Below are 27,864 nucleotides of genomic sequence, written 5' to 3'. Positions count from 1 at the left end.
GATCTGTAACGCACATAAAAATAAGATACATTTGTGATGGGACCAGTTTTATTCCCCTCTGCCTCTTTCTCTTCCTATGAAAAAAGCAGGAGAAAGTCAGGCGAGAAAGTGAGACTTTTATGTTTCCCTTTTGCTCTGCATACAGATAAACAGAAGAAAACTAAAACAGAATAAGAAACTGCTGCCAGATTAACAAACTATTTATTTTGCAACAAATAAAACACTTTTCTACCACACAGACCACTAAGGAAATACTGTCACTTCACAGCTGCTTCACTGTAACTGATAGGTCTTACAACTGCCTACAGTCAGTACTTGAACCAAAGAACAAGACTGATAGTGGTGAATTCTTCCATGTTTATCTAAAGAAGCAATATCTTTGTCCTGAAAGTAATCATTACAATTAAAAAACTGCTTTAAATGAAATGTAGTTAGTATTGTATAAAAACAGCATATGAATAAAAGTTGTTCTTGTCTTCAGCTATGGTCACATTTCTGGTTTGGGTGAGGTGACCCTGTAAATTAACCGTGCACTTTAACTGCCTTCTTCCATTAATTAATGTTTTTATTATTGTGTCCCTATCACTTTACACAGCATTGATAGTTAGTCCACTTCAAATGACATGTAAACTCTTCCTGACATTTCAGCTTTTCCTATTTTTATTCAGTCACATTGCTTCTCCAAAGGTTTGCTTGCTATAGACCTTTCTCAAAGAGACTCATTTAATTCTATGGCATGTGAGACATTCCCTTTTTGAAAAGGCAAGCAGCTGATATGGCATGCTGTAGCACAAAAGGAGTAAGTTAAAATGCCAGAAAATATTTCTGGGGAAAGGAAAGTCAAAATATAGTGATATACCTCCTGTCACTTAAAGGCCATAATGATCTTGTTCTAGTTTATGATGACATGATGCTGTACGTGACAAAGACAACTGAATTTAAGAATTACTCTTCTCCCCTACTATTATCTGCTACCGTGCACAGTTCAAACATTTTTTGGCTAGTACTCAATGTACTACTTAGCATATGGAGCACTTCTTATACCAACTTTCAACCTGTAAGTGCAGTCATTGATCTATTTGGTAGTACCTTCCGAAGCTGACAGAAGGAACGCTAAAAATGAATAGGTGTGATAGAGGACATCTCTGGAAGGTGTTTTTTACAGAATACTTACTGCTATTTGGATTGTCACCTATAATATGATGTCGACCACTCCAGTACCAAAGCAGCAATGTAGCATCGCGAGACCCAGACACAATGTAGCAATCACCACCAATGTAGGACTCTGATCTGGCAAGGCAAGTCACGACATCCCAGTGGCCAAACACAATCTGAGTTAATTTTCCTGGGGGGGGAGGACAAAGTGTTAGACATTTAGGGGGTTTAGAACTACTTGCAGCATTTAGAAATTAACTAAACCATTAATGAATACTAGCAAAAATGTAATTTCCCCCCCGTGTCCCTTAATTAGAATTCACTATATGCTACAACAAAATTAAAAAATCGCAAAGATAAAACCTTTTTTTCCTCTTTTTTTGTGTTCCTGTTGAGGATTCTGCTCTGTGTCACTCCACAGCCTAACCCTTATTGCTGCAAATCAAGACAGTGCTGCAGTCATTGAATATTAAGTGGAGTTACTATTTAAGTGATGGTGTTAAAACACTATTTGTGAATTTCATGAATGATATGAATAAGACAGCACATGAACTTTTCCATATTGGTGCTACATTGTTATATTTAAGAAGTATATTTCTTCTGTGTTAATGTCAAACTAAGGTTTACTTCCTGCTATTATTGCAATTGTGTTTTAGCACTATGTTGAATGATTTTAGGCTATATAATCAGGCAAACAAAATACTGGCTCCTGGTAGCAGGCTATACACCCAACTTCTATATTACATGAAATAAATATAGAAACAATACAGCCATGAAAACACAGCAACAAATAATTTGATACCATTAATTTCCTGAATACAGCTATGCTTTTCAAAAGTTACCACTAACAAAATTGCCTTTCTATTTCATTTTATACCCTTTATTTTCAAAAAAAGAGAGCATCTTAAAGCTATTATGCTTAAATAATAATGCAGGATTTTATAAACTGCCCTTTGTCGTTTACTGAGGGGTAATAACAGGCATTATATATGATATTATTAAGACAACTGCCCACTTTGTGACCTAAGAAGAAACAAGTAGTTGTATTTAGTCACCTGTTTCTGTAGAATAAACCCTAAAGCTCTTGTCCCAGAAACCACAGATAAGAATGTAGCGATTGTCTGCTGTGACCACGAAGCAATGTGCATTGATCTGGATGCTCTGATCCACAAGGTCTGTGATCTGCCGTTTGTTCACACCAGAGTTATTGGCTGTAACGAAATGCAAAACACATCTTACAAGCAAGCCATTCCAACACCTTCCTGTCATCCACTTACAGGAGAAAATGAATATATTTAACTTTCAATGAACTGTGGATTTGTTGTTGAGTAAGCATTTTTAAGATGAACATTTAGAGCTGTCTATATGGGTGTCAGAAATACAAAATTATCATGAGATTTCTGTTTTCCCTTTGAATAAGACAAAAGATTTTACAGGAGATGACAATTTCTTATAAATGGTCTGATGCACTGCATAATATGTGGTAATATTTTAACTGCTCTGCTGAAGTAGTCTCCAAACCCAAGCTGAACTAGCGGAAAGTGATGGAAGTCGTAAATACCATCTCAGTGCTAACAATACTGTAGAAAGTCAGTTCTTGCTGGTTGGTATTTCTCCTACAGAAAATATTCCAGCTTGTATTGTCTGATCCTAACATCCCCCATACTTGTAAATTAACTTAACTGGACAAAAGACATAAGAATTCAACCAGTGAAGCTATTAAAATCTAATGTGCTTTTCCAACACTATTCCTCAAGCAGGGAGCCAGTTTCACCTGGAAATTTCCCCAAAGAGGGAAAAGAACAGTTCATGAAGAATCCCAGCACCGCAACTGTCAAACAGACTTGTTGGGAAGGACAGAGAGTAACTAGCTTGTATGCTCATATAATGAACAGGATTTGGCAATACAATAAAGGTGTGCTCCTTCTCAGCGAATACTAACTTTGTAAAAGCTCAGGATATGATCTAAGTGCTCTTTACTCACTGGAGAGCGATTGCTTCACATTCAAGTTACCTCACACTCTAATAGCTGTCCAAGTGCTAGACGACTCCAGGAATCTCTTTCTACAGTAGCAGTGGAGGGAATCTTGACAACTAGCTTCAGCTAACAGAAGTTACGTGAGATAAAACTCACTCTGAAAGATGGTTCTTCTAATGTAGGAATATGACTCAATATAGATGATACTCTGAAATTTATTTCTGTCCTTGTTTTTCATTATTCTGCTTGAATTGCTCAAAATTGCTTGAAATAGGAGACTCAATATAAAAAGACCATATTGGAAATTTGCTTGCAGAAGTTAATGCTGTGTTTATATACATTCACAAACCGCATATTAAATTGCCACAGCTTCTGTGATCATCTACTGAAAGTTAACAAATAGCAAATTATTCAGTGAACAAGTGAACACAATTGTTGCACCCTAGCTATTGAGAAGAAATTTTCAAGAGAAAATCATTGTCCTTATATCAGCAAAGCATACAGAAGGAGAAAGCTAATTCCCCTGAGGTACTTCTACATAGATCTTTGAACTGCAAATATTGATACAGACAAAAAAGGAACTTTTTATCTAGCGATGTTTAAAAATGCAAACCTTTTTCTCACTGACACTGCAAAATTGCCTCTAAGAACTTTCCCTATCCCTAATTTCTGTCTCAGAAATATGCCTACTGCAAAACAAACAAACAAAAAACCCCAAAACCCCAAACCCAACAAAACAAACCAAAATACCACCCTCCCCACAAAACAAATAGCTGCAATTAAAAGAGAAATAATGAACATTAGAAAAAGTCCTACAATCTAACAGTTCTAGCAGATGCTAATTCTCAAAATACTTCACTTTCCCAAATATTTCTGCATTTACAAAATACAATCATGTACCAATCTTAAATCCAGTCTTTATTAATTTAGTAATGCCAACTAAATCTTAATCTTAAACTGAAGGAAAAGAAATGGATGTGCATCTGCACTGATACAGTGTTGGCTGTATGAAATGAAAACATGTTAAGTCTACCAAGTTCTCACATTCTATTTTACTAACATGACCTGAGCTTAGAACAGAATTATAGGTATGAGCTAACAAAGTAACTGGTTCTTTCTTAAATGTCAATTGTGGGTGATGGTCAATACCAAATAGCACTCATGTAATTCATTCAGCATCAATAGGTAACACTCCTAGGTCTCCAGAATAAGTATTTTCCTATCTTCTGTGTTAAATGAAGCATAACATACAAATATAGCTTAATCCATAATGATTGAAAATGCCATTTTCAAATACACTGCTACATTTTCATCTTGACATACCAATCAATGGATCCATTTCAATTGGAAGATGATGGGCTTGATCCAAAGAATATCCTGGGGCTCCCCGCAGGCCTACATATGAATGGAAGAAAGAAGCACATAGGAACACTGTTGTCTAATTTTTAATATTATTGTTCCAGTTTTTAAACTTCAATATTTGATTATTATATATATTTAAGAATAACTTCTTACTATGACCTTGTTCTATGAATGTTTTAAGATTCCTTTCTCTGTAGTATACAAAGATACATTTGTTAATTCTTCAGTTATGCAAGAGTAACTATAAAATGTGAAAGTGCTAATTTCATCACCCTCTTTGCCATCACACACATTCCTTAAAAAACTCCTTTAAAATAGTGCAACAGATGATCTTTTCTTACATTTGAGTATGGCATGAGATCTTATGGACATGCTGGAATATGCCCAGAGAAGGGCCATGAGGATGATCAGAGGGCTGGAGCACCTTTCCTATGAAGACATCCTGAGAGAGCTGAGGCTCTTCAGTCTGGAGAGGAGAAGGCTCTCAGAAGACCTTATTGTGGCCTTCTAGTATCTGAAGGGGGCCTACGGGAAAGCTGCTGAGGGATTTTTCTTTAGGATATCAGGTAGTGATAGGACTAGGGGGAGTGGAGCAAAAATAATAGCAGGTAGATTAAGATTGGATGTTAGGAAGAAGTATTTTCACCATGAGGGTGGTGAGACACTGGAACAGCTTGCCCAGGGACGTGGTGGAAGCCTCTCTGGAAGTCTTTAAGGCCAGGCTGGATGGGGCTCTGAGCAACGTGATCTAGTGTGAGGGGTCCCTGCCCATGGCAGGGGTGTTGGAACTAGATGATCCATGTAGTTCCTTCCAGACCTGACTGATTCTATGATTCTATCTTATAATAGCACAGAAAAGAAAAATAATTGGATTAAACGTTGTTATGAGGTTCTCACATACATAATCCTGTAAATGACAGTAACTTAGACCTTTTCATGGATATGGCTAGAATTTCTAGCTGGTAATTGTAGGCTACTGTAAAGTTGCCACAATTAATCCTATGAGTTCTATCTTAAGCAGCCTGTAAGCTGCTGAAATGTGCAACAGTGGCTGCACGCTTAGTGTTATCTGCTCTCCTGCACAGCTTTGGCTCTTCTGAGTACCTTCCCTAGCACATAGATCACAATGCTCACTACCAAACTGCCATATTGCACAACAATATCCTCCATAAGAGGAGACAGAGAGTTCTGCAGAACAAGCTCCATTTTCTACTACTGCAACAGACAACCAGAGGAGGTGAAAGAAAGTCTACTGCTGGCCTCTGTTGTCTTCTGAAAAGTACTGTTCTGAGAATCATAGAATCAACCAGGTTGGAAGAGACCTCCAAGACCATCCAGTCCAACCTATCACCCAGCCCTAGCCACTCATCTAGACCATGGCTTCCAGTCTTTTCTTCAACACCTCCAGGGACGGTGACTCCACCACCTCCCTGGGCAGCCCATTCCAATGCCAATCACTCTCTCTGTCAAGAACTTCCTCCTAACATCCAGCCTACATCTCCCCCGGCACAACTTGAGACTGTGTCCCCTTGTTCTGTTGCTGATTGCCTGGGAGAAGAGATCAACCCCCACCTGGCTACAACCTCCCTTCAGGGAGTTGTAGACAGCAACGAGATCACCCCTGAGCCTCCTCTTCTCCAGGCTAAACAATCCCAGCTCCCTCAGCCTCTGCTCATAGGGTTTGTGTTCCAGGCTCCTCACCAGCTTTGTTGCCCTTCTCTGGACACATTCCAGCACCTCAACATCTCTCTTGAATTGAGGGGCCCAGAACTGGACACAGTACTCAAGGTGTGGTCTGACCAGTGCTGAGTACAGGGGAAGAATAACCTCCCTTGTCCTACTGGCCACACTGTTCCTGATGCAGGCCAGGATGCCATTGGCTCTCTTAGCCACCTGGGCACACTGCTGGCTCATCTTCAGCCTACTATCTATCAGTACCCCCAGGTCTCTTTCTTCCTGGCTGCTCTCCAGCCACTCTGTCCCCAGCCTGTAGCGCTGCTTGGGGTTGTTGTAGCCAAAGTGCAGAACCCTGCACTTGGCCTTGTTAAATCTCATCCCATTGGCCTCTGCCCACCCATCCAGCCTGTCCAGGTCCTTCTGCAGGGCTCTCCTACCTTCCAACAGCTTGGTGGAAGGTAGGAGAGCTTCTAGCTTGGTGTCATCTGCAAACTTCCTTATGCTGGACTCAATCCCTCCGTCCAGATCATCAACAAAGATATTGAACAGGACTGGGCCCAGCACTGATCCTTGGGGAACACCACTAGTGACTGGCTGTCGGGGAGGGCCTGTAGGCCCAAAAAGAAGCTTATTTATGCCTATGCCTGCCTGGGCATGTTTCTCTGCCAGGACCCACGGTCGTAAGCAGGTTGTGGAAGCCCCCACACAGGGGAGAACTGGGAGAGACTGAGAAAACCTCTTTAGAACAGCTCAGTATCTGGCTGCTTAGGTTTATTTAGGGTCCCACAATATCTAACGGTGACCCAGGGGAAGGCTTATGACAAGCTTCTGGGCAGACCTGAAATCTCTCTCAAGCAGCAGACAGTGATGTGTGCTGTCTAGCATACTAGCCAGTATGGATTCCTGAAACCTGGGACATATTAATATCCACTGTGTCAAGAACAGCAGCACTCTCCTGCAAAGCATTATATCAAAGGCTGATCCTGATGTAACCACAAATCGATTGTCTGCCGTGGTGATGTGCTGCTGCTGGGGAGAGTCTTTCCAGGAATGGCACCACAGAAAACACAAACTTTGGTTATTTGATGCAAACCAGGAAAAATAGTAAATTTTTGTGCCCAGGCAAGTGAGGGAAATTAACCCACTTCCAGCTAAGTGGCACTTGAAATTAAAGCTGTACTGTCAAGGTCTTAAATCTGAATGAAATGTGCCCGTGAGAACCTACCTACTGTGTTGTGCCACCGATTGACTGCAAACAACCTGCTGCAAGTGACTGTCACCACGGCCGGTATGGTCAGATGGGGCAGCGTGTTGGCTGCCACGTGTGTGACGGGGGAATTTGATGGGAACTTCAGCACCATGATGACATCCTGCTGCATCTGATCTTTAAACATGAGGGGGCTCTGTGGAAGGAAACACTGTTGAGTAGAAAGGAGAAGAGAGCAGAAGAAAACAGAAGGGATAACACAATTAGTGAGGAGGTCTGAGGGAAAAACGAGGTTAAAAAAGAGCAGGCAAGCATGTGCACATACAGGGAAAACAACACTATCTGTGCATCTACACTAGTAATGGAGGAAAGCAAAATCAGAAGCTGTTATTGGATCATTACACGAGGACAAGCAGAGAGTAGGTATGGTAAGGGTTATTGTTATGGGGTTCAAAATGACCAAAATCAGCACTGATTAATATACAGCAAAATAGAAACTTATTCAGCAGTTAATACTCATACAATAGAGATAACGAATCAAATAAAAGAGTTAATCAATTAATGCATCATAAATATAAACGCTATAACTACAACTGAAAAACAGAAATTCTAGTAGGGACTTGAAAACAGCTATTTAATTGTTCTTAATGATTCTTTCTATGAAATGCAACACTTCTAAACATAGACAATGTAATTCTATGTAAAGCATACACTTATTAGGAAGCCTGAAAGTAATTACAAAGATGTTTGACGATTCTACAACTGACACCACTTTTGTACATGGATAATAATACTGCTATTAAGTACTGGGTTTAATGTGTGGGTTTTTTTACCACGGTGATAACAAATAGAATTATTTCTAGTAGTCCAAATAATCTTTTCTCCTTATAATTTTAAATTATTATTAAAAATATATTCTCTATATATTAGGAATATAAAATAATCATGGGTATTTAACATCCACACATTACTTAAAGTAACACAGCCAACGCTTCCAAATCAATTCTCATTTTCACCTTGTACAACTAGACAGAGTGATTTCCTTGTAGATAGATAAAATGATTGAAACCACTGCACATATTACTGTCTATTTACAAACCTGAAAGTGTCTAGTTCTAAGCATTTAATCAAAGTCACCGAGGGGCACAGAGATCTGTCTCATTCAGTCTGGCTATTTCATGTAATACTTCGCAAGAAGCACAGAGAAAAATGCATTAGGATTGCATTTTGGAGTTGAAATTGAAAATCAAAATATACATTGTATTCTCCCAGGGGAACAGGCAGGAGGATTCCAACACGACTTGAACTCCATTTTTTTCAAGCAGGCATTGTTCATATATCAGCCCCTAACAATGCAGCTTTACAAACAAAACAACACAATCACTCTAAGAAAAGTCTGTAGTTGTTTCCACTACCTGCAGACATAAGAATACAAATCTCTATTTATTCAGTGTAAATTTTATGTAAAAAGGGCCTTTTTATACAACATTAGAGAGGAAAATCCAGGACTATAGGGAGCTAAAGCTATTCAAACCTCCACCTTGTTCCGCTAGACAACTGTGAGCTGTTGCTGCCAGGAGAAAGTACAGCTGTATGGGCAGTGGAGGGCATTAGAAGTGTTGCTCAATGGATACTTTACGACCCACAAAGGATCCTCAGGTTCAAAAGGAATGCATTCCCAGCCAGCGGTTATGTCTCACCAGGTGCATGGCAGAGCTCCGAGGTGGATGGGGCTCAATGAGCAACTGCGATGGCGTCTGTCCAAAGTTCTGTATCTGCGCCTCCATGGCCTGCAGGCAAAGGAGAGGGACTGTCATGAGCAATATGCATCAAGGAGAGAGGTCAGCACACTGTGTGACAATGCAGGCATATCCCAAGTCAGCCATGAAAAAAGTCCAGAAAATTCACCCGGTGCTCTCCTCCCAGGCTGCAGACTCATCCAAGTGTTAGTATTTTGTAGACAAGCTTTGCTTCTCCTTTCAAGCATGCTTCAGTTAACCAACTAACCATTCTCATTTCCAGTAACTGGCATTATATGTGAAAATATTAACCTGTGAGGACATGCAGCTGAGGTCTTGCGAGAGGTTGGGTTTTTTTAACACTAAAAAGAATATATATATACCTTAACAAAGTCCTTTGTAAGAAGGAAAGTATGAGGATCTCTAATAAAATAAGCTTCTGGAATCTTAAATGAGGGGAAAGGAAAGAAAAGCAAACTAAGAAACAAAATTCATGTATAAAATATAATAAAACCAAAAGAATCACCATTTAAACAACACTACTAGTTTAAAACAAACAAACAAACAACAAAAAACCCTGCCAAAAATAGATCTTGCCAGACATATTTAGACTAACATAAAAATCTTTCCAAGTTGTGTACATTCATTTCATGTATTTATTTAGTGTTTAATTTTATTGGTTTGGGTTTTTTTCTGGGGTTTGGATTTTTATCATCATTATTATTATTATTATTCCTGGGCTTTCAGGCATCACAGGTTTGAAATGAAAATGTAGCAATTTCAGTGTATTTTTCAAGACTAAAATCTACTTTCAAAATAAATCTGGAGTAATTCCATAGGGTGTAGAATACAGCAGAGTGCTGCGATGTTTCCACTACTTGAACAAAAATCTATTTAAGATAGATTCTTAAAGATTTTGGCATAAAGATTGCTGCTGGTGAAAGCAACCCTGTTAAAGAACTCTCCTTATTCTTCAGGCTGACACTGTTTTGTTTGACTTTGAAAAATTGAGAATAAAGTGTTCATAGAAAACTAAACTGGCAGATTTTGAAATGCATTGTGCATATTGTACCTATATAGGTAGTGTACCATGCACTACTGACCCTGAATATTCTGCTTGCAAGCTTTATGAATTTTTCACCCACTACCACACAAGAAACATGAAAAAACATTAAATACATGACTATCTTGGTAAATTCTGTTCTTTCTTTTGGACAAAAAATGGTGAGAAGCACAATAAATACTTCATGACACAGAAGAATCCACGTATTTTGTAATCCCTACAAGCCAATCCATATTTTCCTCCTCTTCACAACATAGATGCAAGAACAGATGTTGGAGATTTCCTCACAAGTCACTAATGTCTACCATTCTTGATGCCTTAGATTGACACATATATAATGGAATTCCAGAAACAAACAGCTGACAAAAAAAGAAGCTTAACGCAGAGTCCAGTCAAGCAGCTAAAGCCCATCTGATGCTGAATTATCCCAATACAGGTGATTTCCTATTTGCTAACTAATTCAGAGTGAACTTCAACCTCCAAGGCACAGGGTGCTCTGTGGGAACTGTTGAGCATCTCAGGTTTTATCAACATCATTAATTAATTTTAAATAATTGAATAAATGAATACAAAACTGACCTGTTGGAAAGCAGTGAAAAGGAAAAGGATCTGTGGGTCCTAGTGGATAGGAGGTTGACCATGAGCCAGCAGTGTGCTCTTGTGGTGAGGAAAGCCAATGATATTCTGGGGTGTATTAAAAGGGCTGTGGAGAAGTAGGTGGAGGGAGGTTCTCCTTCCCCTCCACTCTTCTCTGGTGAGCCTGCATCTGGGGTACTGTGTCCAGCTCTGAGCCCCCCAGTTAAAGAAGGACACAGAGCAGATTGAGAGAGTCCAGCACAGAGCCAAAGGTGATTAAGGGAATGGAACATCTACCTTATGAGGAGAGACTGAGGGAGCTGAGGTTCTTTAGCTTGGAGAAGAGGAGACTGAGGGAGTGACCTCATTAATATTTATAAATATGTAAGGAGTGAGTGCCAAGAGGATGGAGCCAGGCTCTTCTCGGTGATGCCCAATGACAGGATAAGTGGAAGCTGAGGCATAGGAAGTTTCATGCAAATATGAGTAGGAATTTTTTCACTGCGAGGGTGATGAAACACTGGGACAGGCTGCCCAGAGGGGTTGTGGAGAACCCTCTCTGGAGATATTCAAAATGTGCCTGGACACATTCCTGTGTGATCTGGTACAGGTGATCCTGCTCTGGCAGGGCGGTCAGCCTGGATGTTCTTTCAAGGTCTCTTCCAGCTCCTGACATTCTGTGACTCTGTGAAAACTAATGCATTTGTGTGACCATATGCGTATGTGTGTGCATGTCTATATAGCAGCTATCTACACATACCATACAAATAGTACCTTTTTACACACTGTGTACAGCTACCATCACTCATGAAGACATTTTATAAACAGGAACACAAACTTCACTTCAGGTAATTCAAAGGGAACACGATCTATCACATTTAATATTCCAGAACTGATTTGCCTGCTGGCGAGGAGGGAAGGGAATTATACTTGTTTGTGAATTTCATTTTCAAAATGACCAAGGCTAATATCAACACGATAAAAGCACTGTGTGATAGATGCTTCTATGCAGACCTGACAATAATATTTTCACAAAAGCAATTTCCTTCTTTTTTTTTTTTTTAATAATTAACAAGGTTAATTCAATTTTAATTTTTGAAAGAAATCTGTGTTGAAATAAGAGTGTGAATTGCATTTGGCAGCAGTACTGAACAAAACCCAGATCTTCTTCTCCCACCCTCTATAATGATCACTTAAATAATATTTCTGTTCTCTCACTGGCACACCAAACTGAATTAGCAAATGCTTTTTCAGTGCAGCCCAACTCTGATTTACACATTTACTTTCATGTTGTTTAGTTTTGGCAAATTCTGATTGTTGGGTTGTAAATTCTGCACATGTGAACTTTGTTGGCTTTGCCTCCCAGTTCAGGTAGATTTATGATAGTAACAGGAGAAAAGAGAAACAGAACGAGATAATAAATCAGGATGAATTTTTCAGATTATGAGGAATAGATAATTTAAACATACCTGTCAAAATCAATTGTTATTTCACAACTGAAAATGTCCTGGTAAATACTCTCTTACATAATTTACATTTTAAAACATTTAAGTTAATGTCAAGTCCTTCTGCAACCAGAACTAATCCACAATCCAGATCCAGATATTAAGGGAATATTGAGCATTTCTACAGGCTTGCACTTATGAGACAACCACCTCTCTCTACATTTTGAGGATAGTAATGTTACCCTTTTCTTTCAAAAATACCCTTTCTAAAACTGCCAATTCTTAGAATTGTTAAAATAATCCAAACGCTGTTTCTTAAGAAACAATACTGAAGTACTGCACTGAGACCATAGTCAGTACAATACCACAGCTGTGTGCAGCTACAACTGGTCCTCCTCTCTGAAACTCACAACAATTTAAAAGGACAGAAAAACCTTGTCAAAACTTAAAACAGAAGATAAACATAAGCATACAGAGATAAAGTGTCTGGCCCAAGGGTATTCCTAATGCTGCCTCCTATCAGATCACTTGACACGAAATGAAAAGCAGGTACAGAACAGATCCGTGAATAATAATGTATTACATTGATTTGTTTACAAGAGAGCTCTGTCTGTATCTGAAATTAAACTAAAATCTGGCAAGTGTATACCACACTTTTCCCTGAACTGTAATTTTTCAAACTAGATTTATTTAAGGGCCTTAAACATTTCATTGTAATGAATCAATTTCTTTTCTCTCAACAGATCTTCAGTATTGTGTGTAAAGTGCTACACCACTTCCTGAGACACACATGCTAGTCAATGTAACACACATTTTAATAAAATACAGTTTATTCTCATTTCACCTTGAAATGTACTTCATGCAGAAACAATAAAAGCTTGGAATTCAGCAGCTACCAGATTTAATGCTTTTGGAACAACAAAACGGGAATTATATTAGTTTTCACTTTCTTAATAAGGTGTTGCAGAAAAGCTATTTAGTGAGCTGATTTGAGATTCCCTACTGTTTTTAATACACACAAAATGAGATTTGTACTCTAGACAATTCAGGGAATATCTGTTAGCATATGATCATGTATTGCAGAAAGATAAAATGGGTTTTAGCCTATTATCTGGTAATCGCGGGCCAGAACAAGGGAAGAAAAAATATCTGCAAACTTACTGGCAATTTCAAGTTTAAAATTAGGTGTGCCACACTTCTCAATTTATACAATCAAGCATAGTACTTTATATTGGCCATTTGATAATAATTCAGAGACAGTAACATTATATGCTTTAAAAAATATATTTTGCTCAAAGAAAATTACAGAATCACACAAACACCTAGGTTGTAAAAGACCCTCAGGATCACCAAGTCCAACCTACTCTATAACCCTACTCTACAACATTCACCTTAAACCATATCCCTAAGCACCACATCCACACGACCCTTGAACACCTCAACCACCTCCCTGGGCAGCTCATTCAGGTGCCTAACCACTCTCCCCATTTTCTTAATGTCCAGTCTAAACCTCCCCAGTCTCAGCTTGAGGTCATTCCTCCTTTTTCTGTCTCCAATTCTCTGTGAGAAGAGACCAGCACTAGCCTCTCCACCAAATGCATTATTGAGTGCTAATTTTTATGCTTGAAGGCAGGCTACACATTCTGCCTTCAGACACTGGGATGCTCTCTGCAAGCTGGAGGAGTGTGATCCAGCTTCCTGTGGAATGAAGAGTTCAGTCCATCTACTTATTATGCAGTCTACTGAATCATTTGGGGTTTATCTCATAATTTTGTTTTTAAGAAATACAATTTGACATTAAATATTTTTTTAAAACCTGTTCATTTAGGTGTAAGATCCATTTTCAGTGGTCAAAGGCAATGCCTCCAACAGCAAGAAGAGTAGAATTCTTCTGAAGCAGAGATGCAGAGCAAAAGAATTGGGTTTGGAATAGAAAAGGGCAATTTTTTTTTTTCAATTGCAATGGAAATTGCAGTGATCACCTAGTCCAATCACCTGATAGTTGGCCAAAAATTAAAACATGTTGTTAAGGCCGTTGTCCAACTGCCTCTTACACATTGACAGGCTTGGGGAAAACCCCACCTCTCCAGGAAGCCTGTTTTGGTGTTTAACCACCCTATTAGAGAAGAAATGATTCCTAATGCCAAGTCTAAACCTCCTCCACTGCAGCTTTGAACCATTACCATATGTCCTGTCACTGGATACCAGAGAGAAGAGACCAGCACCACCTTCCTCATGAGGCACCCATGCTGCAGCCAGGCCCACTGCAGGGTTTTCCCAACACCTGGTTCCAGCATGGACTCTGGACCCCAACAGTGGCTGACCTCTGCTAGCTGCACGCCTGGAACACAGCTCCATGGTGTGAATGAAAGCATGGCAAACAGGGATGACTGGCAGACTCATTTCAGAAGCACAGTCCTAATCTAAAAGACAATGCTAGGATTGACTCTTATGAAACACCACAGAAGTGCAGGTTTTGTTAACATACCTTTGCAAAGATGGGTAAGCCCTGAAGCAGTTTATTTTTAACACACTTCCTTCCCCCCACCCCCCCCGAAAAAAAAAAAAAAAGCTATTAAGAAATGCAGGTAATATCACCAAAGAAGATGGTCCATGGTGCTTCCAAACTCCTCTTTGCTGAGAGAGGCACTTGGTGACTACGTAACAAACTAAACATAAAAACATGAGCACTTTTATTTTGAACCATGTAGGGAAGAAAGAAGTTCCTAAAATCAGATTGCACTGCAGATAGAAAGACAATGCTTTTACTCTTATGTGGTGTTCATTATCACTGATTACTACCATAGAATGTTAAACTTTCTAAAATACATATTATCTGAGGTTCTCTGGGTTTTGATTGGTTTTGGGTTTTGTTTTGATTTTTTTTAACTTATTTAGTCAACATCCCATAATCCTGATATCTTTTGCTCCACCTGCATATCACACTCAGGTTTTTCTATGATCTTGTTTTCCCTTGTGCTTGGGGACTGACTCCAGTGAAGAGAAAAAAAGTATAAGCATTTGAGAAATCTGCAGCATAGCAATAGCCATCCAGCTTTGCCTTTCCTGAAAGTTTATTTCATTTGTGCATCTAAGTGAACACAAGAATCCTCTATATGCTCTCCCATCCATGCAGTCAGCGTGCTCAACAGCCCCCAAGCATTGTTTTCTTCAGAGCAAACATGATTGACAGCTCTTTGGTGGGTAGCATAAGCAGCTTGAAATGTTATTGTTTCACGGGAGTGGTGTGAGGTCCTGCATTTTTATTTGCATGTACAGCTGTTAAGCAGCATCAATATCATTCAGAATTTTGATAAGTTAGGTTAAGAGTATTGATTTCCATTTTATTACTGTATGTTTAGAGGAAAGAAATGCTGTGGTTTAAACACAAGCAATGACTCAACTAGTCTGGAGGCTTCAGTACAGTTGGTTATTTAATCAGGATACCCAAGGGACTGAAAGATGGGCACAGAAATGGATTTTCTCCACAGGTCACTACTTTATTAATTTAACAATGGAGAAGGGGCAAGCTTAAGCTCCTTCCCCTCACAGGAGGTATCTCATTGGATCCAGTGTGCAATTAAATGGCTTCTCAGCAGAAGACCAATAGCTCAGAGCTGACCTTCAGCCTTCTCCCAGAGTCAGCCCACCTCTGAACTTCTTCCTTATTCCCTTGTGAAATGAAACAGCACTATAAAAGGAATAAGAATGTGAAAGGTAAGATCTCTCATTCTCTTCACAGGCATGAACCACATCAGTGACCTTATTTGTCCCAGGGAGCACTGCCTTTTAGCTTTGACATTTGCCTCATTAAGCTACTAACTGTGATATCTAGTTCTTCCCTTTTCCATCTTTATAATTCTTCCGTTCTTGCCCCTGGTGGTCCAATATGCTGCTCATGACACAAAAATATTTTAAACACTCTGGCAGCTTAAGCAAGAAATTGGTCAATCCGCTGCATGTGGGAAATAAATACAATACATCTCACAAACAGCATTATATAAAGCAAAAATACCATAAAGACATCTATTCTACACCCAGGGCAGGTTTAGCTGAGAGTACCTTACTCTTTCAGGCACACTCTCACATGCAAGGTGCTCATGTGCCTGAGCACAACTACATCCTTTTACCTTCCAGCAGCTTATAAAACCCTTGCTTACACTGGGGAAAGGGCTGATGCCAAAAGGCGAAATGCTCCCCTCCCTACCTAACTGTACCAGAGGAAAAAAAAAAACCAAAATATTTTCTACAGTTTTCCTCTTTCCTGTATCCTTCCAACTCTGCCTGGAACAAAGGCGTTTACCACTGGTATAATGAAATTCTCTCATTAAATCACACTAAAAACTACATCAAATTCTGTTGTGCTCTAAAGCATAAGCTCTATTATGCTCTTCAACTTCCAAGTCCTCTGATGTGGGCTAGAACGTTGTTATAGGGGCTCCTCAGGCCGCACTGTTCAGTTCATCATTTTATAGTTGCAATGATTTTTACAACTGTGGGTTTTGCTTACAGGCCATGGCAATTTTGCTGCCTTTTCTTCCCTGATGCTTGTCTATATACAAGGCAGGCAGGAAGCATCCCTTTACTTGTATAGTCATCACTGTGCAAAACTCTGAGCATAGTCTGGAACTGACAAAAGTCATACATTTATTTATAATCTTGTTTACAATGACATTACATTTATTTTCTAGAATAGGATAGAATATTTCAGTTGGAAGGGATGTACAGTGATTATGTAGCCTAACTGCCTGAACAGTTCAGAGCTGATCAAATGTTAAAGCCTGCTGTTAAGGCGATTGTCCAGACACCTCTTAAACACTGACAGGCATGGGGCACCAATCACCTCTCTAGGAAGCCTGTTTCGGTGTTTGACCACCCTCTAGGAAAGAAATGCTTCCTAATCCCAGTTTAAACCACCTCTGGGGCAGCTTTGAACTATTCCCATGTGTCCTGTCACTGGATACCAGGAAGAAGAGATCAGCACCTCCCTCTCCACTTCCCATGCTCAGGAAGCTATAGAGAGCAATGAGGTTGCCCTCCACATAAAGAACATTATATTCTTCTTCTTTCATGCCATTATTCTCTTCAGTTGAAGTATTGTATTTCCTATGTTCATGTTTGCAATAATTCCTGTCCCACACTGACCGGTAACATTTACTGAAACTCTTGTGTGCTCATTGATGTCATGCCAAATGAAATCATTGCTCTGTCATCATTCTCCCAAATCTGCACTAAGTTTATAAAACAAGATGTTGCTTTCTTTGATCATTAAGTTACTCAGTACCACACATTAAAAAAGATTTTACTGCTAAGTTAGTTTTGTGAGAAATGTACCAGCATGATACAATAATTCATTAAATATGTAACTTCAATGCCATAAATAGCAATCAGGACTTTTTATTTTTAGATGATTGATGATTTCTGTGAAACAATTTCTCTTTTTTACATAATAGACAGCCTCAGAAACAAGGATTCCTCCTGCAGTGACAAGCAGATTTGTCTTTTCTGAAGACACTTCCTCACTTTTTTTTTCAAGAAGAATTTTTGATTGTGCTTTTGTATGACAAACATTTAAGGTGACCGACTGAAATAATTTCTCAATCACCTTAAGTCTACCAATACAAGGAAATGCTTCCATATCATCTTTTTGTCATTCAGACAACAACACTTTAGACTACATTCACAAGGCTACATGGAGAAAGCCTCTATGTGATTTGTTGGGTGAGTGGCAAGTCTAGATGATCTTTCCCATCTGGTGCTTAGGTCTATGGAACAAGCTTGTCTTTGACATCTTGATTCTGCAATGCAAATTACTAAAATGTACACCTGCAGCGTAGAATTTCCCTGCTGATATTACTCCTTTGTATTACTCCTTTATGTGATGGTAATCAAAGCATCACAACACACAGAACTGCAGATGTGTCCCTGATAGAACTTGAAAACCAAACCAGTTCTGTTGCCTCAGTGTGCCTCCTGTTGTGTAACTCCAGTTACTAAGAGAGACTCCTTGGTCTTAGCAAGATCTTGATCAGAACATCATTTTCTATTGTGGCCAAACTGACCCTTTCTTACTGAGTTTGTATCACCACATTCAAGAAATGTAAGTTCTTGTTATCCTCAAAACTGCTCTTGAAGCTTTCTTTGCCTGCATCTTCCCATTTGCTTAAAAAAAATAATTAAGATCTATCATAAAAGTTTTAGGTTTTGTCATACTTCTCATTTCTTGACACTCCTGCTCTGGAGTTTTTTGCTTTTAAGTCAAGACTTCACTTTCGTCTCCCTTATGTTATCATTCAACTAATTTCTCTTCATATTTTGCATAAGAAATACAAGCCAGGGTGATGAAATCTTAATTTATGTTTCCAGATCTTTGAGATTAATTTTTTGGTTCGTTTTGAAACAAGAGTAAATTTATGACACAAACATTATTTCCCCAAGTGTGTTATCTCCAATAATGAGAAGTCACTTCGTGGCTTTTCTAAGGCAGAGATCAATTTGTTACATTTCCTTGAATATGAAATGAAAAAAAAAAAACCCTCTGAATTTTAAAATGTAGCTTCTCTCATGAGTGGAACCACTACAGACTTCCAAAGTTTAACAAGAAAAAAGGAAGTGAAGGAATAAAATAATTATATGAAAATTGCCATTATCATCCCTTAGCTGGGAGTCACTAAAGTTTACAGGCATTTTAAAAATAATTGCTGCTGTCTGGGAGGCTGCAATTGTTTCCACATGTGAAAAGCAGTGAATAACAGCCAGAAAGACTGAAATTCCAGTTGTGCCAGCAGTATTTCTCAAAACACCATCAACTGCATTGAGAAACCTGCTACATTTTACAAGTCAAAAGCACTTAGTCTTTTTTGTTTAGAAATGCCTAACTTGATTATATTTTACAATACCTCAATGAATTCACTAACGAATAAAGAAGTCCCAAAGGTCAAGACTAAAAATTCCCATAAAACACTGGGAAGGTTGCAAACATCATTTCTCTGCTTTAATAACCACACTAAGAGCTCCCTGATCTACAGTAATTCCTCCACTTCTACAAGGCTCTCAAGGACTTTGTAGCTACCTCTTTTGCTCCACCTCTTCTGCATCAGGAGCTCCAAATGTCTTTTCTGCCCTTTTCCACACTTTGATCTTCATCTGGCTTCTTATGCTTCATTCCACCTTGGTCTCTCTCTCCCTTTCTCAAGAAGACAAGAGTTGTGTGAATGTTCATTGTCCAAACCAATTCCATTTCCACTCCTTCATCCCACATTTTTATTTCTTTTCTTCAGACATGACAAGAAGCTGATCACTCTAACCTGTTCAGTTAATCACTTTAACCTGTTCAGTTAATCACTATAGTATCACAGAATCAGAAAATGTTAGGGGCTGGGAGGGACCCCAAAAGACCATCCAGTCCAACCCCCCTGCCAGAGCAGGATCACCTATACCACATCACACAGGAATGCATCCAGGTGGGTTTTGAACATCTCCAGAAAGGCAGACTTCACAACCCTCCTGGGCAGCCTGTTCCAGTGTTCCATCACCCTTACAATGAAAAATGTTTCCTCCTATTACACAGAACTTCCTGTGCCTCAGCTTCCACCCATTGCCCCTTGTCCTGTCACTGGGCATCACTGAGAAAAGCCTGGCTCCATCCTCTTGGCTCTCACCTTTTACATGTTTATAAACATTAACGAGGTCACCTCTCAGTCTCCTCTTCTCCAAGCTAAAGAGTCTCAGCTCCCTCAGTCTCTCCTCGTAAGAGAGATGTTCCATACCCTTACTCATCTTTGTGGCTATGCACTGGCCTCTCTCAAGCAGTTCTACATCCTTCTTAAACTGGGACAGTAAACGCAGAGCTTTATCCTGAGGAAAAATTGAAGGTACTTTTGTTTTCCCTATCATTTAAAAATTATTTTAAAATACACTCAGACTCACATGTTTCTGATCCACCACCACTTCCACTAACCAGAATGCTGAGCTGACAGCAGAAGGTAGTTTGTGGAAATGAAGGCAGTGGCATTATGGTTTGTATGCCTATAATAATAAAACTCCTGAAGAAGAAAAGCTACAAATCAGAGAAGGTACTTGTGAGAAACCTTGTTACTCTTCCTCTTCATTGAGGCAGAAGAAAGAATAAACTTGTCCCATTCAGGAAGATCTACAGAAAGACACATGGAGCTATCTGTACTTCGGACAGAGAAGCAGACTGATCACCTCTGTCTTGATTCCACAGTCTAGCCTAGAAAGCAGAATCAGTCAAGCTAACTTCCACCCCCAGCTCTAAACAGGCCAATACATGAAGTGAAAAAAATCAGTGGTATTTTTGAGGAAACTGAGTGAATATTTCTGAAGGGTCCCCAAATTCCAAGTTGAGTGACCAAATGTCTGTGACTTCCAGCCAGGAAAGGCCACAGAAACAGAAAGAGCCTGGCTTTGCTGGTACCCACAGAGCTGCTGGAACAAAAGGAAATCTAACCAGGAAGAGAACAAAAAAAAGTACCCTAGACTTGTTAAAATTCTTTGGGGAGTAATTGGGAGTGGAGCCAAGGAAGTAGCACTGGGCTGCTTCCCATGGTTTTCAGGGAGGCTGATGTCATCAGAATAGTGCACTGCTTCTTACACATAGCCAAATTTTACTCCATGTCACTAAAACAGAGGATTTACTGGGGACTATATTAGTTTTAACACAATTTATTAGCTTCCCCTGCCTTTGTTTTTGCTTAAGACCCTACATGTTTCAACTGACAGCACAGAGACCTTTAAGCTTAGGCATCCTATCCATAAAGATGCAACAGCAATATCAGCAGATTTCACTGAAGCTTTGAAACTACATTCACCCTTGTTTTTTTCATGACAAAGAGGTTTAACAGTGCATGCTCACAACTGGGCTTTACTACACGTTTTATTCTAAAAGTTGCATTGTGAACTTTAAAACTCTCCAGTTGATTTCTTAGAAAGAAACAACAAATTAAAATGTTTGTTTCAGGAGGGAATTATTTTTTTAAAGAATAAAAATTCTCTAATTTCTCCACTTCTTTCATTATTCTTCTGTCCATCAACAGAATTTATCCCTTTTTTTAAAAAAGGAAAGTGTCTGAATTGCTTCCTCACTCTTCTTCTACTTCAATTACATTTTCCTCTTTGATACTGTCCTTTTCTGTCTTAGGAAATGCTCAGATAATAGCATTGTGTTCTGTCAAACCAGTACAAATCTATACATTCTGTGCAACATTCTGACAAAGTTGGCAATACGAAAAAGCAAAAAAGAGAATGTCAATATTTCCACAGAAAATGGTGCAAATGGCACACAAATGGGTTTGGTTGGAGGAAGTTTAGTAAGCTACAAGTCTGTATATCTATCTATACATGACAGATGCTCAGGACGTTTTTTTCAACCTGTTGACTTTAGCCTCTATAAGCTGGTAAAGGACCAGCCCCTCAGACAAAGGAGCTTAAACAGCAAAGAGCTCCAAAGAGTTAAACTGACTCTTTTGAAAAACTTCTACCCATAATGAAGCAATTTAAAAAAATAATGACTACATTAATCATTTGTTCATAAAAAACTAAAAACTTATGAATATAATCCTGAATTAAAGCAAAAAAGATGCAATGATTTATGATGGAAGTTAGTGTAATCATAAGAGGCACAGACTAATGTAGTTACTGACAAAGTAGTTATGTTTATGTTATGCTTATAACTATTGCTATAACAGAACCCAGCAGAATAAAAAGATTTTAAAAGTCCTTATTTTTCTATTTGCTCACAGTGTACATTCTTCCTAACAATGCATTTTTACAGTGCTCGCCCATTCTACGTTGAAATTACTACTTAATGATGCTTCTACAATATCTCCTACAAGATTTGCCTAGTCAAATTAGTTTGTAGACCTTAGGAAGCTCCTGCCATTCTGTCTGAATTTGATCCTGTTACTGCTAGTTAATCTGGCATCAGACTACATAATATCCCTATCTCACCTGGCAAAAGCAACCATCCAAATTCATGCCCTTCTGCTACATATCTCTTTCACTCTGTTATTTTCTGTAGAGCTCTTGAAATCCTCATATACCATACTTCTCATTACTAGGATAGTATTCTCTTATCTCCCCAAATCTTTGTGGTAAGCCATCAAAGAGAGTAACAGAGAATTTAAACCAAAACATTAGCGAAAAGGGTGTCTATTAGTGATTGTTTGTACCTGATGGCAATTCAGCCAGTAGTTGTCAAGAATTCAGATTATACGCAGGCAGTATTTTGAACTACTGAGATCGACATCTTTTGATGCAGAAGTAAATAAATGAAGGCTTTGGATCAAGTCTAGAGAATATCATCACTGTGAAAAATACATGTTATTAATAGCTCAACTAGTGAGTAATCTTTATTGCCAAAAGTAGAATTTACACAGGTTTCAGAAATCCATTACACAGAACACAGACATTTATTTCTACTTAGTTTACAATTAAGAACTTTCCCTGTAGGAAAATGCAGAAGAAAATGAGAAAAACAGGGAAGCAAACAAAAGAACAGGCCTTCTGAAAGCCTGCAGTAATAAAAGAGGACGTGGTACTCAATCATTAAAGAATGCATTTTAGTTGTGACTTTTTTTTTCCTTCTGGTTCATTATTGAAATAAAACATGATCACTGAAGACATTTTTAATGCTGGGAAAGCAGAACAGATTCAGATTCAGCAAACCAAAGTGTCTAGCTTGTGTGATTTGTTCTTGTTTTATAAGTATAAAACTGCATAAAAGTGTGACTTCATGATCTATTTCTGCCTTGTACAAAAAAAAAGAAAACAAACCAAACTCAACTAAATTCATTGACAAAATATTTCTTTGGTAATATAATAAAATATAAAATAAAATGTAGTAATATAATGTAACTGGTCTTCTTTTTATCTGAATAGAGAGCAAACAGGCTGGGGACAGAGTGGCTGGAGAGCAGCCAGGAGGAAAGGGACCTGGGGGTACTGGTAGATAGTAGGCTAAAGACGAGCCAGCAGTGTGCCCAGGTGGCCAAGAGAGCAAATGAAATCCTGGCCTGTATCAGGAACAGTGTGGCCAGTAGGACAAGAGAGGTTATTCTTCCCCTGAACTCAATACTGGTTAGGCCACACCTTGAGTACTGTGTCCAGTTCTGAGCTCCTCAATTCAAGAGAGATGTTGAGATACTGAAACGTGTCCACATTGATCCTGTGAAGCTGGTGAGGGGTCTGAAACACAAGTCCTATGAGGAGAGGCTGAGGGAGCTGGGGTTGTTTACCCTGGAGAAGAGGAGGCTCAGGGGTGACCTCACTGCTGTCTACAACTACCTGAAGGGAGGCTGTAGCCAGGTGGGGGTTGGTCTCTTCTGCCAGGCAACCAGCAACAGAACAAGGGGACACAGTCTCAAGTTGTGCCGGGGCAAGTAAAGGCTGGATATTAGGAGGAAGTTCTTCACAGAGAGAGTGATTTGCCATTGGAATGGGAGGTGGTGGAGTTGCTGTCCCTACAGGTGTTGAAGACAAGACTGGATGAGGCACTTAGTGCCATGATCTAGTTGATTGGACAGGGCTGAGTGCTAGGTTGGACTGGATGATTGTGGAGGTCTCTTCCAACATGGTTGATTCTATGATTCTTTGCTCTCAGCTTCATCTTTCTATCACATGTTGTTTACCATATGAAGGTGTTCTGAGACTTGCAAAGCACATGCTCTTGACTGCAAAGTGTGGTTATGATGAAGGTCCAACCATCTTGCCCACTTTCAGTTTACCCACTGCAGGACACAAGAGCTATCTCAGAGAACAGGCAAGACTTCAAAACTAACAGCTGAAAAAGGACTGATAGGGAAGCAGGCAAAACACGCCTTCTGAAAGGCATCATATAGAGTATTCATGAAGCTTCAGTGTATGTTAGAAGTTCAGTTTGAGAAACAGGTTATACTCTTATATTTCAAGTAAATGTCCCCAGTTATTTTTCAGAGTTTACCTTATAAAGAAATAATTCTATCTGGATTATTTCCCAGAACACGTTCTTCAAAACTTCACTTTATTCTTGACATAAATTGAAAACAATAATATAGATATACTGTACCCAGGCTTCAAAATGGCATTAAAGAGGCACATTATCAATATGTTTAAAACATTTAGAAAGCTCAGCTTGGCACATTTCTAAGTGAATGACTAGATACTTAGACTGAGTAATATCAGTTTCAATAAACCACTGTGTGTGAAATGTTTTGAATAATAGTTAATTTATGCTGAGGTAATGACAGTGTAATATAACTGAAATCTGTAGGAACAGGAAAAAATAAGCCCCTTCCAGCTATTTCTGTTACCATCAGCTGCAGTAATTTTCACCCCATCTCTCTCTCTCTCACACACATAAAATATTACTTTAAGTGTATGTTAAAATGCTTGTTGCCAATTTTAAAAATCAATAATTGGTATGTGTCATCCATATGGAGAAAAATAAAACAATAAGAAGAAAAATTTCATGTAGCAGATCTATATTTTATATATTTCTGCAATAAAGGAGAGCAATGCAGTTATGGTTCTTTTTATATTGGCAAAACATTAAACTCAGCTCGGATGAGACTCCAGGATGATTGGGCAAAAATGAGTATGAATTTTCTAAGGTAGATGAGAACTGGCCAAACAATATATTCCAAATAATGCTCAAAGTAGATTGAGATATTTTTCTGGGCTATGAGTTATTTATAAACTCTGCTTGGCCTGCATCAGGAACAGTGTGGCCAGTAGGACAAGGGAGGTTATTCTTCCCCTGTACTCAGCACTGGTCAGGCCACACCTTGAGTACTGTGTCCAGTTCTGGGCCCCTCATTTCAAGAGAGATGTTGAGGTGCTGCAACGTGTCCAGAGAAGGGTGACAAGGCTGGTGAGGGATCTGGAACACAAATCCTATGAGGAGAGGCTGAGGGAGCTGGGGTTGTTCAGCCTGGAGAAGAGGAGGCTCAGGGATGATCTCATTGCTGTCTACAGCTACCTGAAGGGAGGTTGTAGCCAGGTGGGGGGTAGCCTCTTCTCCCAGGCAACCAGCAATAGAACAAGGGGACACAGTCTCAAGTTGTGTCAGGGGAAGTACAGGCTGGATGTTAGGAGGAAGTTCTTGACAGAGAGAGTGATTGGCATTGGAATGGGCTGCCCAGGGAGGTGGTGGAGGCACCGTCCCTGGAGGTGTTGAAGAAAAGCCTGGATGAGGCACTTAGTGCCATGGTCTAGTTGACTGGCTAGGGCTGGGGGATAGGTTGGACAGGATGATCTTGGAGGTCTCTTCCAACCTGGTTGATTCTGTGATTCTATGATTCACTGAATGAATTATCTGAAATATTTATTGAATACTTGAAGATTCCTCAGCTAAATAGGTGATCAGCAGTTTATTTTGAGTGTCAGTGCTTACCTCTGCCTGGATGCTGAGTTTTTATCACATGTACAATGCACAATAAACAAATCCCAAACCTTCTCATATGTCATTTTGGAACAATAAAAACCAGCCAACCAACCAAAAAAAACCAGAAGCAGCATCCCATGCCCCACACAAAAATACCCCAAAACAAAACAACCCCCACACTACATCTGCATAGATTCATAGAACAGATTCATAGAATGGTTTGGGTTGGAAGGGATCTTCAAGATCACCTACTTCCAATCCCCTGTCATGGGCAGGGGGATAACAGCAAAGTGAGTTTGTTAGCAGAGAATAGAAGTGGGACAGTGTGAAGTAATCCAAGCAAATAATTTCCCAAGCCTGATAAAAGGTAGCTTTGTCCTGGAAAAGGGCTGAGGGTGACAAATAATTGTTTTTGTACACGTGCTGTAATAGCCTTCACTTCTCAAAATCTCTCTTACCATGCACATGCTATTTTTATTAATTATGAGGGAATAAACAGAATCACAGAACTGTCAGGGTTGGAAGAGACCTCAAGGATTACCTCGTTCCAACCTCACTGCCATGGGCAGGGGCACTTTCCACTAGATCAGCTATAATTTGTTTTGCTTCCAGAATGTGTACTTTCCTGACTATAAGAAGATTCTGAATTCCCATTAACATATAACAGCATAACCCAGGAATGGTCATGAATTCTGACCATCACAGATTCACTAAAATACTGACTATAGATCTTCACTATCACATTCATTAACTGGAGTTACCTACAGCTAACTTAACTGCAGATAATTGTTTTCAGCAATAGTAGAAGAATGGCTTTAATTTGGTATGCTATGCATCAGATGACAATTTCTGAGTCTTTGTCAGAAATGGGTTCTGTAACTTAAAAGCATGTGCGCTCAGAAAGTGTGATTGGATGCATTGCTAAAATGTTTCAGTTATTCTGCAGTAAACACCTTCTGAAAGTCCTTTCCTCAGAATGAGAAACAAGTAACAGAGCACATAGCAATTGCAAAACAAAAGCCTATACAATAGGCAATTACTGTGCAGTAACTGACCTCGTGCAATTTACATGTTCTGATTATAGGTGCCCCCTCTCATATTCATTGTCTCCTGGGGAATTTTCTACCTCCAGAAATAAATGTCTTACTCTCAGAAAATCACTGTGCTATTCTTCTTGACCTACAGAGAGCTATCATAACAAAGTGACAGCACATGAAAACTCTTCCTCTATCATTTAGAGGATATGAGCTCTGAAACTCACTAGAAAGACATAATAATTATTATATCCATAGATGCTCCCAGAGAGAAACATAAAAATCCAGTTCATTTTCTGTCGATAACCTCTTAATGCATACAAAACACACAGGGCAAAACCATTCTAAAATAATAAAGGTAGTTTTCCCCAGATTAGCATAAATTAAAACCAAAGAAAAAACAATCAAAATGTCTGGGAAACAATGTATTTGAGAGTGAAGGAATAAATGTAGGCTTCTCAAGAAAAATCAACAGGATGCAGCTACACATTTGTTAGAGAAGAACAGTACCCTTAGCATACAAGAAAAGAAATTCTACTTTAATGACAGTTTGTATTTGATTAACTATTTTTACTATACAGATTCCTTCCATTCTGATTCTGGATATTGATACTTCATCCAGCTTCCTACTTATTTCACCGCTATCCACATCCACGCCTAAGTAGGACTGCTCCTAAAAAGGAAGCAAAGACTATCCCTTGTATGGAGGCAATTAAGCACAACAGAACATGTAAGTGGCTAGTGCTGTGGGTACAATTCAACCAAACAGATCCACAGGGGTGGTTTTGATATTCTTGTCACATCAAAGAAATAGTGCCCAGAAGAAAAGATCTAACAAGTTAAAACCAAAATCAGAATTAATAGGAATAGCATCAAGCAAAAGTAAGAGTAAGCACCTGGTTGCAAGGGCTGGTGCTACTTTGAAAGCATTATGCAGTGCTATTAGAAGAGTGTTAATTTTTTTCTTCATAAATTTGCTAGGTGCAGCCACCAGGGAAAGGCTAATATTCCAGCTCCCTTTGTTAAAGATATATCTATCTTGCTGAGTCTTGACAGCCCTATCATGTCAGCCCTCTGTAGTAGCAAAGAGTGTTTCAGCAAGGAGAGGGGGAAAAAAGGAAAGAAGAAAAAAAAAACCCACAGAAGTGAAAACTGATGTGATCTACTCTGTTTCCTGTGGGCATATTTCACTGCAGCAGATCCAGAGGGCTGCTTTGTTATTCCTGTCAGATCAAAGAAAGAGATAC

The 27,864-nt window shown here is 39.2% G+C and overlaps 1 protein-coding gene across 7 annotated transcripts in view; it reads right to left on the bottom strand.

Annotated features, from left to right (window-relative positions):
* The window catches only part of NBEA (neurobeachin), a 527,236-nt gene that overhangs the window by 18,593 nt on the left and 480,779 nt on the right, over positions 1-27,864 (bottom strand). For all 7 annotated transcript variants that reach the window (XM_064173040.1, XM_064173052.1, XM_064173047.1 and 4 more), the window contains 5 exons: positions 9,080-9,169; positions 7,398-7,590; positions 4,457-4,528; positions 2,211-2,366; positions 1,175-1,345 (listed from right to left, as the gene is read on the bottom strand). In XM_064173040.1, the coding sequence (XP_064029110.1) occupies positions 1,175-1,345; positions 2,211-2,366; positions 4,457-4,528; positions 7,398-7,590; positions 9,080-9,169 (682 nt within the window). The remainder of the gene's footprint in view (positions 1-1,174; positions 1,346-2,210; positions 2,367-4,456; positions 4,529-7,397; positions 7,591-9,079; positions 9,170-27,864) is intronic.

Source organism: Pogoniulus pusillus, chromosome 3 (assembly GCF_015220805.1).
Source record: "Pogoniulus pusillus isolate bPogPus1 chromosome 3, bPogPus1.pri, whole genome shotgun sequence".
NCBI lineage: Eukaryota > Metazoa > Chordata > Aves > Piciformes > Lybiidae > Pogoniulus > Pogoniulus pusillus.
Note: the sequence above shows the minus strand (reverse complement) of the source record. Positions and strands in the feature narration are given on the sequence as shown.